The following is a 14357-nucleotide window of genomic DNA, read 5'->3' on the forward strand; positions in this document are numbered from 1 at the left end:
CACTTCAGACATTCTCTATCTCGGCACCCTCAAGTATCCGGACTTTTGTTTATTGCATAAATTGTATTTCTTGGTTGTGGTTTTGCGGTTACTGGTGTCGGGCCATGCGAAGGGGCTGATCAATGCACCACCAATGTGATCGATCGATCATGATCCGTGGGTGATGTGATAGGCACATATACTCTTGGAATCCTACGCCAGCTAGCTGGTGCACAGTGTTCATGCCACGTTGGCACACCATGGTCCATCTCGCAATTATTGGAGGCATGTATATAATATTACGAAGTCATAGAGGCTGGAGTCCTGCCTAGGAGGCACGCCAGCAATTGCGGACATGGATTCGTTCAGTCGAGTCAAACATATGTATGCCGTGATTTTGTGGGTGCTGGTGCCACTCAGACACGAATACGCTCATGGCTTAATTCATCACTGTTCTGAACGATTGGGCAGGATACTGGCCTCTATTGAACGATTAATATAACTAGACTGAGAAAGGAAGCAAACTAGAAATGTGCTGAAGTAAATAATCCAGATCCTACGTCCTGGGGCAAGCAGATGCATGACCTGTCGACCAACGCATGACACACTTTCGCTATCGCACGGACCTGGATGGGCACAATTGACTGGGAGAACAACATGCACCGGCTTGCGCCGGAGCTTGGCACAGCGAATTGAACAAGGTGAATCCTTATTTGGCTTGGGAATAATACCTCATTTGTTCTCACCTCCTATCTCTCCTCTCTCCTGCGCTCATACCATGTTATTTTCTCTAGCAGTGGTGGTGCTGGCGCCGAGCGTCGCTGCCTTCTACATCATGTGGCCGGCACAAGTTCTGCAGGGAACGAACCGCTCTGTTCAGTGGCATGACGGTGTTGTAACATAGATTCCTGCCAATGTATTGCCCAGTGTTTTGCTGAGGCGCTTTCTCTATTACTCCAAGCCACCATATGAGCTCGATGTCGACAGGTGTGCTGCCTCCGTCACTAATACCAGGGACTCGTGGTAACTGACATCCTGTCCTCGCTCCAACAGCCTTTACCCAACGAAAAGGCTGTACACCTACGTTGGTGACGACTGGGCTGTGTATTGGTACGCCGACCTGTTCTCGTGGTGCCAGTCAGTCAATCATGTTACACCAACAGGGTCATAGATGTGCTGCCAGGGACGGTCATCCGGTACAGCGTCACGGATTCTGCTGGTATGACTGAGAAATTTCTGGAGGCTTAAAGTCTGAATGTGTCCATTTTTAGGAGAACAGTCCAACAGCTCGGAGCTAACTGTTCAGGTGAGGATTTTATCGCAACTGCAATTCCAAAACGATGCTTAAAATTACGTCGAGCCCAACCCCATCTTAACTACAGCCTCTTTGATGTCAATAAGTGTTGGTATCCCAATAATCTGCAGTTTTCTACGTTTTCAGGCTTATTTCCGCAAATTCGCAGTCATTGGCTTCTGTGTCTTCAGTCAGCGTAATTTCCACCAGTTCCACTGGTACTCCAGTAAATACTACATACGCTTCAAATTGGACGTTTTCCAAACTATTTCTCTACAGGTCTCCACCCACTCAAACCCATCATCCACACTGTCTAAAACTTCCAACTCTCCATCTCCAACACAAAAATCTTCGGGAGGGAGCAGTAACACTAGAGTAATAGTCGTAGGCGCTGTTGGGGGTGCGGTTGCCGTGTTGCTCATCGGCCTTGGGGCTTTCTTCTTGTTAAAGCGACGAAAAGGTTATTCCAGAGGGAGGGACGACGCGTTTGAAGAGCCCTATACGATTTATCCCATTGGTTACGCTCAAGTTGCCACCCAAAACGTTCCTTCACCCAGCAAGAATACACCACTGGACGCTATTCCGCCCCGGTTCCCGAGTGATATTGTGGGTCCTACGGAAGTTTCTGTCTTTCAGACGACAACAGGCAGTATGATGACTGCACCCACCAACGAGGATGAGGAGTATTACAAACGTGTTGTGAAGGGTGGGAGAAGTGGATACATTGGGCTCGGCGATGCGAGGGAATATTCTTCGACACCTCCAGGATCTGGCTGAAGCATACAGTTTGCCAGCTCTTGCACTTGCTACCTCGGATCTTCTCACCTTCCCTTCAGACATTCTCTATCTCAGCATTCTCAGAATCTGGACTTCTGCTGCGCTGTGTTTTAGTATTTATTGCATAAACTGTATTCCCCGCTTGTGATTTTGCGGTTACTGGCGTTGACCTGGCCAGGCGGAGGGACCGCCCCGTGCACCCTTGCAATGTTCGCACCAATGTGGTTGATCGATCACGATTTGTGGGTGATATGATAGGGCATACACACTCTTGGGGCTATGCCTGGTGTTCGCTGCTCTCACTATCATGTGGCCAAATGAAGTCCTGAGGGAACCAACCGCTCTGTTTAGTGGCCTGGTGGCATTGTAACGTAGATTTCCGCTAATGCATTGCCCGTTGTTTGGCTAAGGCGCTTTTTTCTATTACTCCAAGCCACCATACGAACTCGATATCAGTAGGTGTGCTATATATCCGCTGCTGAGATGAAATGCTCGGGGAAATTGATGATATTCCGCTCCAAGCAGCCTTTACCCAACGAAAAGGCTGAATACCTGTATTGGCAACGACCCTGTCTTGTACTGGTACGTCGACCTATCCTCGTGGCGCTAATCAGCCATCCATGTTACACCAACAGGTACATAGACGTGCCGCCAGGGACGGCAAAACAATGTCACTGATCCCGTCGGTATGACTGAGGATGCTTAACGTGCCAACTCCAGGGACACACATCAACAGCACGACACTGACCGTTCAGGTGAGGATTTATTATAGCCAGAAAGTCCCAAATCAAGCTCCCAAGCTGTCCACATACGAGTACGCTCATGCTCATGGCTTAATTCATCAGGATACCAGCCTCTATTGAACGATTAACTAGACCGAGAAAGGAAGCAAACTTAAAATATACTCGCGTGGTTGAAGTAAATATTCCAGACTTTACGTCCTGGGGCAGCATGGCAAACCAGATGCACGACGGTACCTGCCGATTGCCCTCGACCAACGCATGGCTCACTTTCGCTATTACACGGACCTGGAATTGGCTAGGAACAACATGCACCGGCTTGCGCCGGAGCTTGTGGCACAGCGAATTAAAATATCGGCACAAGATGATCCTTTCCTGATTTGGCTTGGGAATAGTACCTCATTTGTTCTTCCTTCTCCCTCTCCTGCGCTCATACCATGTTATTTTCTCTAGCAGTAGTGGTGCTGGCGCCGAGCGTCGCTGCCTTCTACATCATGTGGCCGGCACAAGTTCTGCAGGGAACGAACCGCTCTGTTCAGTGGCATGACGGTGTTGTAACGTAGATTTCTGTCAATGTATTGCCCAGTGTTTTGCTGAGGCGCTTTCTCTATTACTCCAAGCCACCATATGAGTTCGATGTCGACAGGTGTGCTGCCTACGTCACTAATACCAGGGACTCGTGGTAACTGATTTCATCCTGTCCTCGCTTCCAACAGCCTTTACCCAACGAAAAGGTTGTACACCTACGTTGGCGACAACTGGGTTGTGTATTGGTACGCCGACCTGTTCTCGTGGTGCCAGTCAGTCATGCATGTTACACCAACAGGGTCATAGATGTTCTGCCAGGGACGGTCATCCGGTACAGTGTCATGGATTCTGCTGGTATGACTGAGAAATTTCTGGAGGCTTAAAAAGTCTGAATGTGCCCGTCTTTAGGAGAACAGTCCAACAGCTCGGAGCTAACTGTTCAGGTGAGGATTTTATCGCAACTGGGATTCCAAAACGATGCTTAAAATTACGTCGAGCCCAACCCCATTTTAACTACAGCCTCTTTGATGTCAATAAGTGTTGGTATCCCAATAATCTGCAGTTTTCTACCTTTCAGGCTTATTTCCGCAAATCCGCAGTCATTGGCTTCTGTGTCTTCAGTCAGCGTAATTTCCACCAGTTCTACTGGTACTCCAGTGAATACTACATACTCTTCAAATTGGACGTTTTTAAAACTATTTCTCTACAGATCTCCACCCACTCAAATCCATCATCCACACTGTCTAAAACTTCCAACTCTCCATCTCCGACACAAACATCTTCGGGCGGGAGCAGTAATACAAGAGTAATAGCCGGAGGCGCTGTTGGGGGTGCCATTGCTCTGTTACTCATTGGCATTGGGGCTTTCTTCTTGTTAAAGCAACGAAAAGATTATTCTGGAGGGAGGGACGACGCGTTTGAAGAGCCGTATACTGTTTATCCCATTGGTTACGCCACCCAAAACGTTCCTTCGCCCGGCGGAAACCCACCACTGGACGCTATTCTGCTACGGTTCCCGGATAATGCTGTGGGTCCTTCTGTCTTTCAAGCGACAACAGGTAGCATGATGACTGCACCCACCAACGAGGATGAGGAGTATTACAAACGTGTTGTGAAGGGTGGGGGAAGTGGATACGTTGGGTTCAGCAATACGAGGGAATATTCTTCGACACCTCCAGGATCTGGCTGAAGCATACAGTTTGCCGACTCCTTCGCTTGCTACCGTGGATCTTCTCACCTCCCCAGTCCATTCCCTTCAGACATTCTCTATCTCAGCATTCTCAGCATCTGGACTGCTGCTGGGCTGTGTTTTAGTATTTATTGCATAAACTGTATTCTCCAGTTGTGATTTTGCGGTTTCTGGCGTTCACCTGACCAAGCGGAGGGGCCGACACCCCGTGTACCAATGTGATTAATCGATCATGATTCGTGGGTGATATGATAGTGCATACCGGGACCACACCTTGTGTTCGCCTGCACACCATCTCGACATCTGCTTCGTAACAATTCAGTTCTGACACTATATATTGCCTTATTCAGTCTCTCGGGGAAGCGGCACCGTGGATTCGCATCAATATATAACTGCCGCCTGGATTTCATAATCTCTCGGAAGTGAGTCACGATCCCAGAATCTTTCACACGGCAACTGCCATCTAGGTGACCAGCCTTCTCTTCATCTAAGTTATCGTGAGGGGCGCTGGTGCCGCTTGGATATGAGAGCGCGTTAATGGCCGTTCTGAATGATTGATCGACTGTCTAGAATTGATGTTTGTTCTACATGGAAACGAGCACTCCTGTGGCACTCTGCATCTGACCCTTGATCCCAACTTCGGCTCCATTCACCCTGGCTTAACGAGTGCCTCTCTCTTTTGATCCTCGTTGCGAGCGATTCTTCGTTGATCGATATGCAACTTCCCTCCACCCACCTAGTTTTGTCTTGTGCCTTCTATTTCAACTGCGTGTGTTGACGCTGCGACCACCAATTTCTGCCTGGTTGGTGCGCAAATGAATATCAACATTCCCTGCCGTCCCTCGATCCCCTTCTGGCACTGTGTGCGTCTCTCAGCATACTATGTTCAATCCATATAATGAAAGCGCAGATGGCTTAACTTGCTGGTGGAGTTCGGCAGGGACGGCTAGGCCGGGTGCTCAAATGACGCGACAGTTACTGATGCAAAAAAGATAGCATGGGGTGCTGGTCGGTAAATAGGATGTTTGATATAAGGCACCGGGCTGGCGGCCTACAAATCAGCGGACAGTCTGGCCGCAAATCCAAAAAAGAGTGTCTCACTGCCCCCATTCGAATAAACATGACACTTTGCATCAGCCACATGGGTGAAGATTCCTGTCGGTACTCGGCTGACACGCGGATAGTCATAGCCAGATGTCCCTCATGTAGCAAACTTGAACGGCTGTGTCGCGCAACGAGATGTCTGTGACACCGTTAGGATACTCAGAAACCTCTACACAAAATGGGAACAGACGTAGATACCATTTACTGCAGCTCCACTTGGGTCCATTTTCTTCGGGGATAGGCCTTTTCTGACGCAGCGTTACCTTTCGTGCTCGGAATCCATGAATAGTTGCCGGGCGAACTTTGGGCTGACCCGACGAGAAGGCTGTTACGCCTATTTCGGCACGCGCCTTGTGCCACATAACCTCGTGTCCCCAGGTAGCCGCCCATGTTTGCACCAACAGGGTCACGGACGCGCCGCCGGACCTAGTATAATGTTGCAGATTCTTCGGGTATGACTGGGTAGTTCCCAGAGGCTCAAAAGGCTCATCTTTAGGGATTCACGTCAATAGTGCGGCGCCGACTGTCCAGGTGAAGACTTTGTTGAAACAGAATTCCCAAAAGGAGCCTAAATTAAGCACTCGATCTGTCCTACGTCAAGCCCAATCCTTTGCAGTCGATGAGTGCTAGCCTTATCCCGATATTTTGTAGTTTCTTACGGTTTTGGGGCTTGCCTCCGTCAATTCCTAGTCAACACGACTCATTGGCATCTATAACTCCAATCAGTGCAGCATTCCTGACGACCGGGTATATACCGTACATCCTTTAAACTGAACGTTCTCCATTCATCCTGTTACTTGCCCCACTAAAATCCAACCCCCACACTACCTAAGGCTTCTAACTCTTCGTCTCCGACACAAAGCGCTGAGGTAATGGTCGGAGGTGCCGCCGGGGGTGCCGTTGCTCTGTACCTCATTAGGATTGCGGCTTTTGTTCTGCTAAGACGACGAAAGAGGAGAATGACATCTGAAGGCCTCCATAACATTTATCCCAGCCTGAGTGATTAAGCTCTAGTTACCATCCAAAGCATTCCTTTATCGGTTCAGGGCAGACTATTGCGCGCTGTGCCGTTGTCGCACCCGAGTGTTGTTGCTGCGGGACTTTCAGGGGTTTCTATTTTCCGAGGTACAACAGGTACTAGGAAGATGGCACCCACTAACTCGGACGGAGCATATTACAATCGCGTCGGAGAAATGGATACGTTTGGGTTGACAACATGAGGCCGTTGGCAGATAGACCGACCTTCGTGATGAGAGCAGAATTCCTTGTTTAAAGAATTCGGAACTCAAGGACAAGGTTTTGATTGCTCAAGTCCGCCCTTGTTACTTTACACTGACAAACATGTATCTAAGTCCAATTCCTACTGCCTCCATAACCACCGAAGCGTGTGGTATCAGAGCACGGTGCTATGATTTTGCCAAAAAAAAAAAAATTGGAATCCCCGAGGAACGCGCACATATTTCCTTTTGCTCCACATCTTCTCGGCGGGTTTTCATGCAACTCCTCTGGCTTGTAGTCGATCTGGGAGCCACAATACCTATCTCAGCAGCATCTCTGCGTTGCCAGTGTCGGGATAGACAACCCCTACGGTCGTATTTTCGATGTAATTCGTATAGACTACATTTTTATGTGTGGCTTGTGATTGCCAGCCCAGCGTTAGAATCAAGCGAAGAGGTTAGGTAGGTTACCAGGAATACAGTAGGATTGATCGGTCATGCATGATTGAGTTCGCGCCTCGGATCATGCTGACTGAACGTAACGCGCAAAACAGTCATGTGCACATAAACCTTATGTCAGCCCTTCAAGTGCTCTCAGAGACTCAGAGATAAACCGAACGGCTGATGTGGGGGTTAGCGTGCCGAAAGCTATGCCAATAGATAAATAACTTTCGCCACCATTGTCTATTGTGTTGATTACATAGGCCCACAGCAACCTTTTTCCATACGGTGCAGCGTCGTTCTTGCCGATCTAAGGAATTTGTGGCTGGACTATATACGTCCGACTCAGCATCTAGTTTACGCCTTGATGGTTTCGTAGATGGGCGCTAAGCGCGGCGTGCTCACTGTCGATCGCCCTCGACCAATGTATGACTGGTTTCTATGCGTGTGCTTCATCACACGGACGTGAGCATGCGCAATATTGGCCAGGCGACCAACATGCAATCTGCCCCCACGTCCCCCGAGCTTTCCCCAGGGGATCGTGGCTGAGGTCCCTGAGTGATTTCTTGATTGACTCAATTGTGTGCTTCTCTGGTTGTCTTGCTTTCTTCCTCGCTTTCTCCCTCTACCTCCTTCCTTCTCCCTGACTCGCGCTCTATCATGTTGTTTCCTCTAGCAGTCGTGGTGTTGATACCCTATGCCACTGCAATCACCATCATGTGGCCGGTGCAGGTCATGCAGGGGACGAACCGCTCTGTTCAGTGGTCTGGCGGAATTGTAACGTAGATTTCTGCAACCACATTTCCATCGTTTTCTCAGGCGATTTCTTCTACTACTCCAAGGAACCTTACGAACTCGATGTCAACAGGTGTGCCGCCTACGTTACTAAGATCAAGGACTTGCGATAATCCGTTTTCGCCTCTGGCTAGCCTCAACCCAACGCAGAGGCTGCACACCTACATCGGAAACGACCTTGTATTGTACTGGTATGCTGACCGATCCTCGTGGTGCCATTCAGCCTTCCATGTTTCACCAATAGGGTTATAGATGTGCCACCGGGGACGCTCATCCAGTATAATGTCACGGATTCTGGTGGTATGACTGAGTAGTTTCTGGGGATTTAACGAGGCTCAATTTGCCCATCTTCAGGGGCACACATCAACAGCACAGCGCTGACTGTCCAGGTGAGAATTTTATTGCCGCCGAGTTTCCGAAATTGAGCACCCAATTTGTCCCGTGTCAAGCCCAACCCAATCTTATCTAGCATCTCTTTGCTGTCGACCCTTGTTAGTATATCATTGTTCTGTAGTTATCTGGGCTTACCTCTTGAATTCACAGTCAGCACAATCTTTGGCTTCTGTATCTTCAGTCAGCGTAACTTCCCACAGTTCTACTAGTTCTCAGGTGAATACCTGCGCATTCTGCAGACCGGACGCCCCTAATTATTTGTCCACAGACCTCCACCAACCCACAGCCAACATCCACACAATCCAAAACTTCTGGCTTCTCATCTCCGACACAAACGTCTTCAGGTGGAGGCAATAGCACCTTTTCGATATCGACAAGTGTCAGTCTCCTAATAATCTGCGGTTATACACTTTGTTGAGCTTACCTCCCATCTTCGCAATCAACGCAGTTATTAGCTTCCATCTCTTCAGCCAGTGTGGTTTCCACCAACTCTACAGGCGCCCTGGTAAATATTGCATATTCTTCAAGCTGGACACTCTCCGTTCATCCTCATTACTTGTCCGCAGCCCTCTACTAACTCGAATCCTACATCCACATCAACTGCAATATCCGACCCTTCAGCTCCGACCCAACACCTTCGAGCAGGCGCCACGGCACTTGGGCAATAGCCGTCGGGGTTTCTGTCGTTCTGTTGCTCCTTGGCCTTGGCGCTTTCTTTTTGATAAGACGACGAAAGGGTCGTTCCAAAGAGAAGGATGATGCATTTGAAAGCCCGCATACAATTTATCCCCATGTTCACGCTCCAGTCGTCACCCAGAACACATCAGTGGACGTTGTTCCACCTTTGTACCCGAACGATGTTTTTGCGCCTTCTGCCTTCCGAGGGACAGCGGGAAGTATGATGACGGCACCCACCAACTCAGACGAAGTGTATTACAATCGCGTTGTAATGGGTGGGAGTGGCGGATACCTTCGGGCTAACGATACGTCAAGTTAATCATCAGCACTGGGGAACTAATTATTTTCCAACTCCCTCGCTTGCTAACATGGACCTTCTCACTTGATTCGTTCGCTTCGCGTTATCTCTATTGCTGCATTGCTTGGTATCTGGACTGTTACGTCCTTGATATTTTTTTTGAATGTCCCCCGGCGTTTGGACCGGGCGAAAGGGTTGATCCTTCGTATGTGTCTGTGCAACGCGCGCGCGCGCAACCGTTTCGCTGATCGGTCATGATCTGTCGGTGGTACAATAGTCTACACTCTTGGCCGGATCCAATTTTGGTCTTTAGCCCCTCGATTCAGTAGTATTAGAATTGAGTCTTAACAACCAACACTATGTATGGGATATCTTTCAATTAGCCCTCGATGTTGTGGAAGCGGTGCCATGGACTGATCATGCATGGAGTGATTGATATAGCCGTCCGATATAATGCCCATTGGGCCGCCTGAATTAATTATTTAATCGAGTTCGAGAAGTTATTTTACAGGCACTGCGCGTGGGCAAGCTGAGTGCATGGTCTCATCTAACTCATGAGCGGATGCGGGGGCGCTCAAGGTTTTATGTCCTAGGTATGCATATAGCAAGCATCCTAATGGCGCTCCTGAATAATTGGTTGACTGTCTGGATCGAATTCTAGCTTAACAAGATTTTGTTGTCTAAAAGTGCACTCAGCACAGAAAGGTTTCAGTTAAGCTCACGTTTTTCGCTCACAATCGTGAGTCCCTTCTCGATCTCAGGGATGCTTCACGCGCCTGGGGGATTTACTGAACGTCTTTAGACCCCTGGTTCCACATATCCCATATCAATGCTCGCAAGATGAAGTCTCTCTTCTTTGGACACTCTCACAGATAGCATTGCTCGTGTCCCACTAGGCTACACACAAGGTACAGAGCACGAAAGCAGTTGTTCGCACCCAGTCTCCCGGGAGACAGACCAAGTATCCCCTTTGGGTTTGTTGCGATCCTCTCGAAGGAAGGCCTTGATTTTTGATTTCCCATTCTACGGTCGAGCCCCACGGCATCCCACAGACTCGCAAGTCTGCCGCACCTGGCTGTGCGGCAGAGTACAGGAACTGATGGGCAGTGTGCTCTAGATGGTTTCGGCTAACTGCAGCGTGGTAGTGATCAGATATTCATCGCTCTAAGTACGGAGACAGTTCCAGCAGTGTGAGTCATCTCTTAAGTCCATTGTTAATAGAATATCTGGGATCTGGGATGATACTCGGTTATGATCAGTTCTACCTGTCCGACCACCAGTATGCCGAGGCTCCCTTTGCCCTTACGTAGATATTGGGTAACATCGTCGTGAAAATTTCTCCACTATCTGAGAGCGAGGCTGGAGAGCTAAGGGCTATATAGAAATACAGTGGCCAAGGAGAACCAAGCCGTAGCGGTGCTACCACTGAGAAGACAAAGGCCCGATTGTCTAATGTCATCTTACACAGAATGTGCGCCAAAAACGTGGAGAGTATAGGCAAGGCCAAGCAGGAAGAGAGAGATTTGGATCAGCTTTACGCAGGGCCCAGCGGTGGACGCCCTTCCGGGTCGAGAGGGGCTCGAGGACTGGCATAACAGTAAACGTAAGATCTGTGATGTGAAAGATGGGACGGGCCCTCCTGGGCCATGGGCTCAACTGTTATTCTGTTGAGGTACCTCCCTTGTGAATGCACAGCCGATTTACGCGTTTTGAGTCATATTCGCGGCAGCCAAGGATCAAGATTGGCGCCTGTAGGTGTCCGCACATCGTATTAAAAGGGTCGAAATAAATTATTTCGAAGTAGGGTTTGATGGAGGACGTGCATCCTCCTGGCAGCTTTCACCTAAAGGAGGGGTGTTTCAAGTTTACTGTGCACAACGCGTACTCGGACGTTTCAAATTCAAAAGCGCAACCAAGACGTTGCAGGCTGTCTATTCCCAATTGTATTGATTACGTAGGTGTTCACAACTATTCAGTAAAGTGCGTCCTAGTATAGGTGGGCGCCTACGCCTGACGTGGCGCTGTTGATCGCTCTGGACTATTGCATGTTCGGTTTTCCATCATTGGGCTGTGAGCAGTCGCGCTGCAACGGTTGCACTTGCATTGGAGGAATTGAATGGTTCTGAATGATTCCTTGATTTGGCTTAGTTGTTTAAGGCCTCTTTGCACCTTTCCTTCTCCCTCTCCCGCGCTCGTATGATGTTGTTTCCTCTAGCAGTTGCAGTTCTGGCACTAATGCCGAGCATCACTGGCCTTAAGATCATGTGGCCGACACAAGTTCTACAGGGAACGAACCGCTCTGTTCGGTGGTCTGACGGTATTGTAATGCTGATCTCTGGGACTGCACTCGCGAGTATTTTGCTGAGGCATTCTATTCTACAACTCTAAGCCACCATACGAGCTCGATGTCAGCAGGTATGCCACCTATAATGTTACTGAGGATGATATTCCGTCCTCACCTCTGGACAGCCTCCAGCCAACGAAAAGGCTATACACGTACATTGGCAACAACCTTGTATTGTACTGGTGCGCTGGCCAATCTTCGTGCCGCCAGCCAGCCATCCATGTTGCACTAACAGGGTCATAGATGTGCCACCGGGGACGCTCATTCAGTACAATGTCACGGATTCTGGTGGTATGACCGAGTAATTCCTGGGGGTTTAACATGGCTCGATATGCCCATCTTTAGGATCACACGTCGGCAGCACGGCGATTACTGTCCAGGTGAAGAGTTCATTGCAGGTCGTCGAATTTTCAAAAGCAACTTAGATTAAGCCTTAATCTTTCCTACATCAAGTCCAACCCTGTCTTATCTGCGGGCTCTTTGCTATCTATAGCCGTTAGTAAAAATCCGCAATTCTTCACGTTATCGGGCTTACCTCCCCGGATCCCCAGTCAACACTGTCCTTGGTTTCTGTGTCTTCAGTCAGCGTAATTTCTGCTAGCTCTGCTAGTCCCCAGGTAAAAACTGCATGTTTTTCAATGGGAAGTCACCATTCATCCCTATTCCGGGTCCATAGACCTCCAGCAACTCTGATCCAGCATCCACACTATCCCTATTCAGAACCTCTAACCCTTCGTCTCCGACACAAACACTCCCACTTTCTAAAACTCTCAGCCCCTCATCTCCGACACGAGCACCTTCGGGCGGGGGCAACATCACTGGGACAATAGCCGGAGGCGCTGTTGGGGTGCTGCCGGCCTGTTGCTCATTGGCCTCGTGGCTTTTTTCTTGTTGAGACGACGAAAGAGTGATTCCAGGGAGAGGCGCAGTGCGTTTGAAGCGCCAAACACAGGTTATCCTGGTGCCCACGCCACCCAAAACATTCTGGTCCCTCAGGCTGTTCCCTCGCTGTACCCGAGTGATGCTCCAGAGCCTCCAGGAGCTTCTATCTTCCAACGGACAGTGACTGGTAGTATGATGACGGCCAACGAGGGCGAAGAATATCAGAGACACATTGCGGTGGATAGAGGTGGATACGTTCGGGTCAACAATGCGAGAGGATATCCATCGAAACCAGGATTGGGCTGAAGCATACAATTTTCCAACCCCTTTGCTTGCCATCATAGACCTTCTCACTCAGTCTCGGTCCCGTCTCTGCATCGCCAGCGTCTGGAGAATGCTCGATGCCACCCAGGCGGCCGTTTCTCGTGGTCATTTCTCATGGTCGGCTATTCCTCAGGACATCGCTTGTTACTTAGATCCAATCTTTATTACGACTTACACGCCCACTTAGATGTAAATGTGATCCGTAAAATAGATGCCCTTCAGGCTTCAAGCTTGGCGGCAGCTTTGATCCCCGCAAGTCTATTGCTTATATCAGCCTTGGCTTCGTGCGTCAACCAGCGATGACGATTGGGTACAAGTCTGAGTCGTGATGTGTGGTGGAAGTGTACATTCTGGAGCCTGGTATGCGGTTTATCCTCTAGGGTGGTTTTGCAGATGAGCGACTCGCTGCTCACTGTCGATCGTCCTGGTGCATACACATGGGCTGGAACCCCAATGCACTGGCACTTGCACCGAACTTGACACCGTGATTGCTTGATTGAGGTTCTTTCCTCATCTCACTTCCTTCTCTGAACACTATGTTGTTTCCTCTAGTAGCGGTGGTGCTCGTACCCTACGCTACTGCCCTCGCTATGGCGTGGCCAAACCTTCCTCCGCAGGGAGCGAACCGCTCTGTTCGGTGGTTGGCATTGTAATGGTATTTTTCCGAGACACTCGTTAAGGCATTTTCTTGTGCTGCCCCATGCAAGACACCAGTGAATTCGAGGTTAACAGGTGTGGCACCTGTGTTGTTGAGATCAAGGACTCATGATAATCATCTCCTGAACCCAATGAAAAGGCTCTACACATACATCGGTGTATCGTACTGGTATGCCGACGGATCCTCGTAGGGTCATAGGTCTGCCACCGGGGACACTCGTCCAGTTCGGATTCTACTGGTATGACTGAGGGGACGATGTATCTGAAAGCCCACCACAATTTATCCCGGTGGCGGTCGCTGCCCAAAACACACCAGACCCTGTTCCTTCGAATGATATTGTGGGCCCTGCAGGAGTTTCTGTCTTTCAAGGGACACTGGGTACCATGATTACGGCGCCCACCAACCCAGATGAGGAATATTACAATCGTGTTGTGATGGATGGGAGTGTGTTCATTTGAGTTAACAATACAACGGGAAAACCATCGACACCAGGATCTGGCCGAAGCATACAGTCTACCAACTTCCTTCGCTTGCCATCGTGAGCTTTTTCACTCGATCATTCACTTCGCACGATCTCTATCTCTACACCGTCAGTTACTGGACTGCATTAATTTGCGTCCCGTATCTTTGATGTTCATTACGTAGAATGTATTCACTGAATGTTCCAGGGGTCAGATCAGGCAATGGGGCGGATCTTCATATGTACCCGTGCAACG

The 14357-nt window shown here is 49.3% G+C and overlaps 4 protein-coding genes across 4 annotated transcripts; all 4 read left to right on the forward strand.

Annotated features, from left to right (window-relative positions):
* The first annotated feature begins 807 nt into the window (after positions 1-807).
* On the forward strand, positions 808-2464 carry EI90DRAFT_3058194 (uncharacterized protein). The gene is made up of 8 exons (XM_039060353.1): positions 808-874; positions 941-966; positions 1033-1089; positions 1143-1198; positions 1251-1285; positions 1340-1381; positions 1443-1499; positions 1553-2464. Exons 1-8 carry the CDS (start codon positions 815-817, stop codon positions 2048-2050), a joined length of 831 nt encoding a protein of 276 aa, XP_038916217.1. The 5' UTR covers positions 808-814; the 3' UTR covers positions 2051-2464.
* Positions 2465-3216: 752 nt separating this feature from the next.
* EI90DRAFT_3058197 (uncharacterized protein) lies at positions 3217-4820 on the forward strand. Its single transcript, XM_039060354.1, has 8 exons — positions 3217-3344; positions 3411-3436; positions 3507-3563; positions 3617-3672; positions 3727-3761; positions 3816-3857; positions 3918-3974; positions 4028-4820. The coding sequence occupies exons 1-8, from the start codon at positions 3228-3230 to the stop codon at positions 4505-4507; spliced, it is 870 nt and encodes a 289-aa protein (XP_038916218.1). The 5' UTR covers positions 3217-3227; the 3' UTR covers positions 4508-4820.
* A 2881-nt stretch (positions 4821-7701) lies between these two features.
* EI90DRAFT_3058206 (uncharacterized protein) lies at positions 7702-9797 on the forward strand. Its single transcript, XM_039060355.1, has 5 exons — positions 7702-8255; positions 8514-8673; positions 8726-8870; positions 8913-9015; positions 9079-9797. The coding sequence occupies exons 1-5, from the start codon at positions 8128-8130 to the stop codon at positions 9452-9454; spliced, it is 912 nt and encodes a 303-aa protein (XP_038916219.1). The 5' UTR covers positions 7702-8127; the 3' UTR covers positions 9455-9797.
* A 1837-nt stretch (positions 9798-11634) lies between these two features.
* On the forward strand, positions 11635-13192 carry EI90DRAFT_3058208 (uncharacterized protein). Its single transcript, XM_039060356.1, has 9 exons — positions 11635-11755; positions 11823-11848; positions 11903-11959; positions 12013-12068; positions 12123-12157; positions 12231-12272; positions 12329-12394; positions 12454-12624; positions 12684-13192. The coding sequence occupies exons 1-9, from the start codon at positions 11669-11671 to the stop codon at positions 12963-12965; spliced, it is 822 nt and encodes a 273-aa protein (XP_038916220.1). The 5' UTR covers positions 11635-11668; the 3' UTR covers positions 12966-13192.
* Positions 13193-14357: the final 1165 nt, after the last annotated feature.

This window comes from Cantharellus anzutake, assembly GCF_015039405.1.
Source record: "Cantharellus anzutake strain C23 chromosome Unknown EI90scaffold_23, whole genome shotgun sequence".
Taxonomy (NCBI): Eukaryota; Fungi; Basidiomycota; class Agaricomycetes; order Cantharellales; family Hydnaceae; genus Cantharellus; species Cantharellus anzutake.

Coding starts and splice junctions, on each gene's coding strand:
- EI90DRAFT_3058194 (XM_039060353.1), top strand. CDS start 815: ATGTGGCCGGCACAAGTTCTGCAGGGAACGAACCGCTCTGTTCAGTGG. Junction 1,199..1,250: donor CAGCGTCACGGATTCTGCTG/GTATGACTGAGA, acceptor GTCCATTTTTAG/GAGAACAGTCCAACAGCTCG. Junction 1,286..1,339: donor GCTCGGAGCTAACTGTTCAG/GTGAGGATTTTA, acceptor AATTACGTCGAG/CCCAACCCCATCTTAACTAC.
- EI90DRAFT_3058197 (XM_039060354.1), top strand. CDS start 3,228: ATGTTATTTTCTCTAGCAGTAGTGGTGCTGGCGCCGAGCGTCGCTGCC. Junction 3,564..3,616: donor GACAACTGGGTTGTGTATTG/GTACGCCGACCT, acceptor TTACACCAACAG/GGTCATAGATGTTCTGCCAG. Junction 3,673..3,726: donor CAGTGTCATGGATTCTGCTG/GTATGACTGAGA, acceptor GCCCGTCTTTAG/GAGAACAGTCCAACAGCTCG.
- EI90DRAFT_3058206 (XM_039060355.1), top strand. CDS start 8,128: ATGTCAACAGGTGTGCCGCCTACGTTACTAAGATCAAGGACTTGCGAT. Junction 8,256..8,513: donor AACGACCTTGTATTGTACTG/GTATGCTGACCG, acceptor TCCCGTGTCAAG/CCCAACCCAATCTTATCTAG. Junction 8,871..8,912: donor AATCTGCGGTTATACACTTT/GTTGAGCTTACC, acceptor CGCAGTTATTAG/CTTCCATCTCTTCAGCCAGT.
- EI90DRAFT_3058208 (XM_039060356.1), top strand. CDS start 11,669: ATGCCGAGCATCACTGGCCTTAAGATCATGTGGCCGACACAAGTTCTA. Junction 12,395..12,453: donor CTAGCTCTGCTAGTCCCCAG/GTAAAAACTGCA, acceptor CCGGGTCCATAG/ACCTCCAGCAACTCTGATCC. Junction 12,625..12,683: donor TAGCCGGAGGCGCTGTTGGG/GTGCTGCCGGCC, acceptor AGACGACGAAAG/AGTGATTCCAGGGAGAGGCG.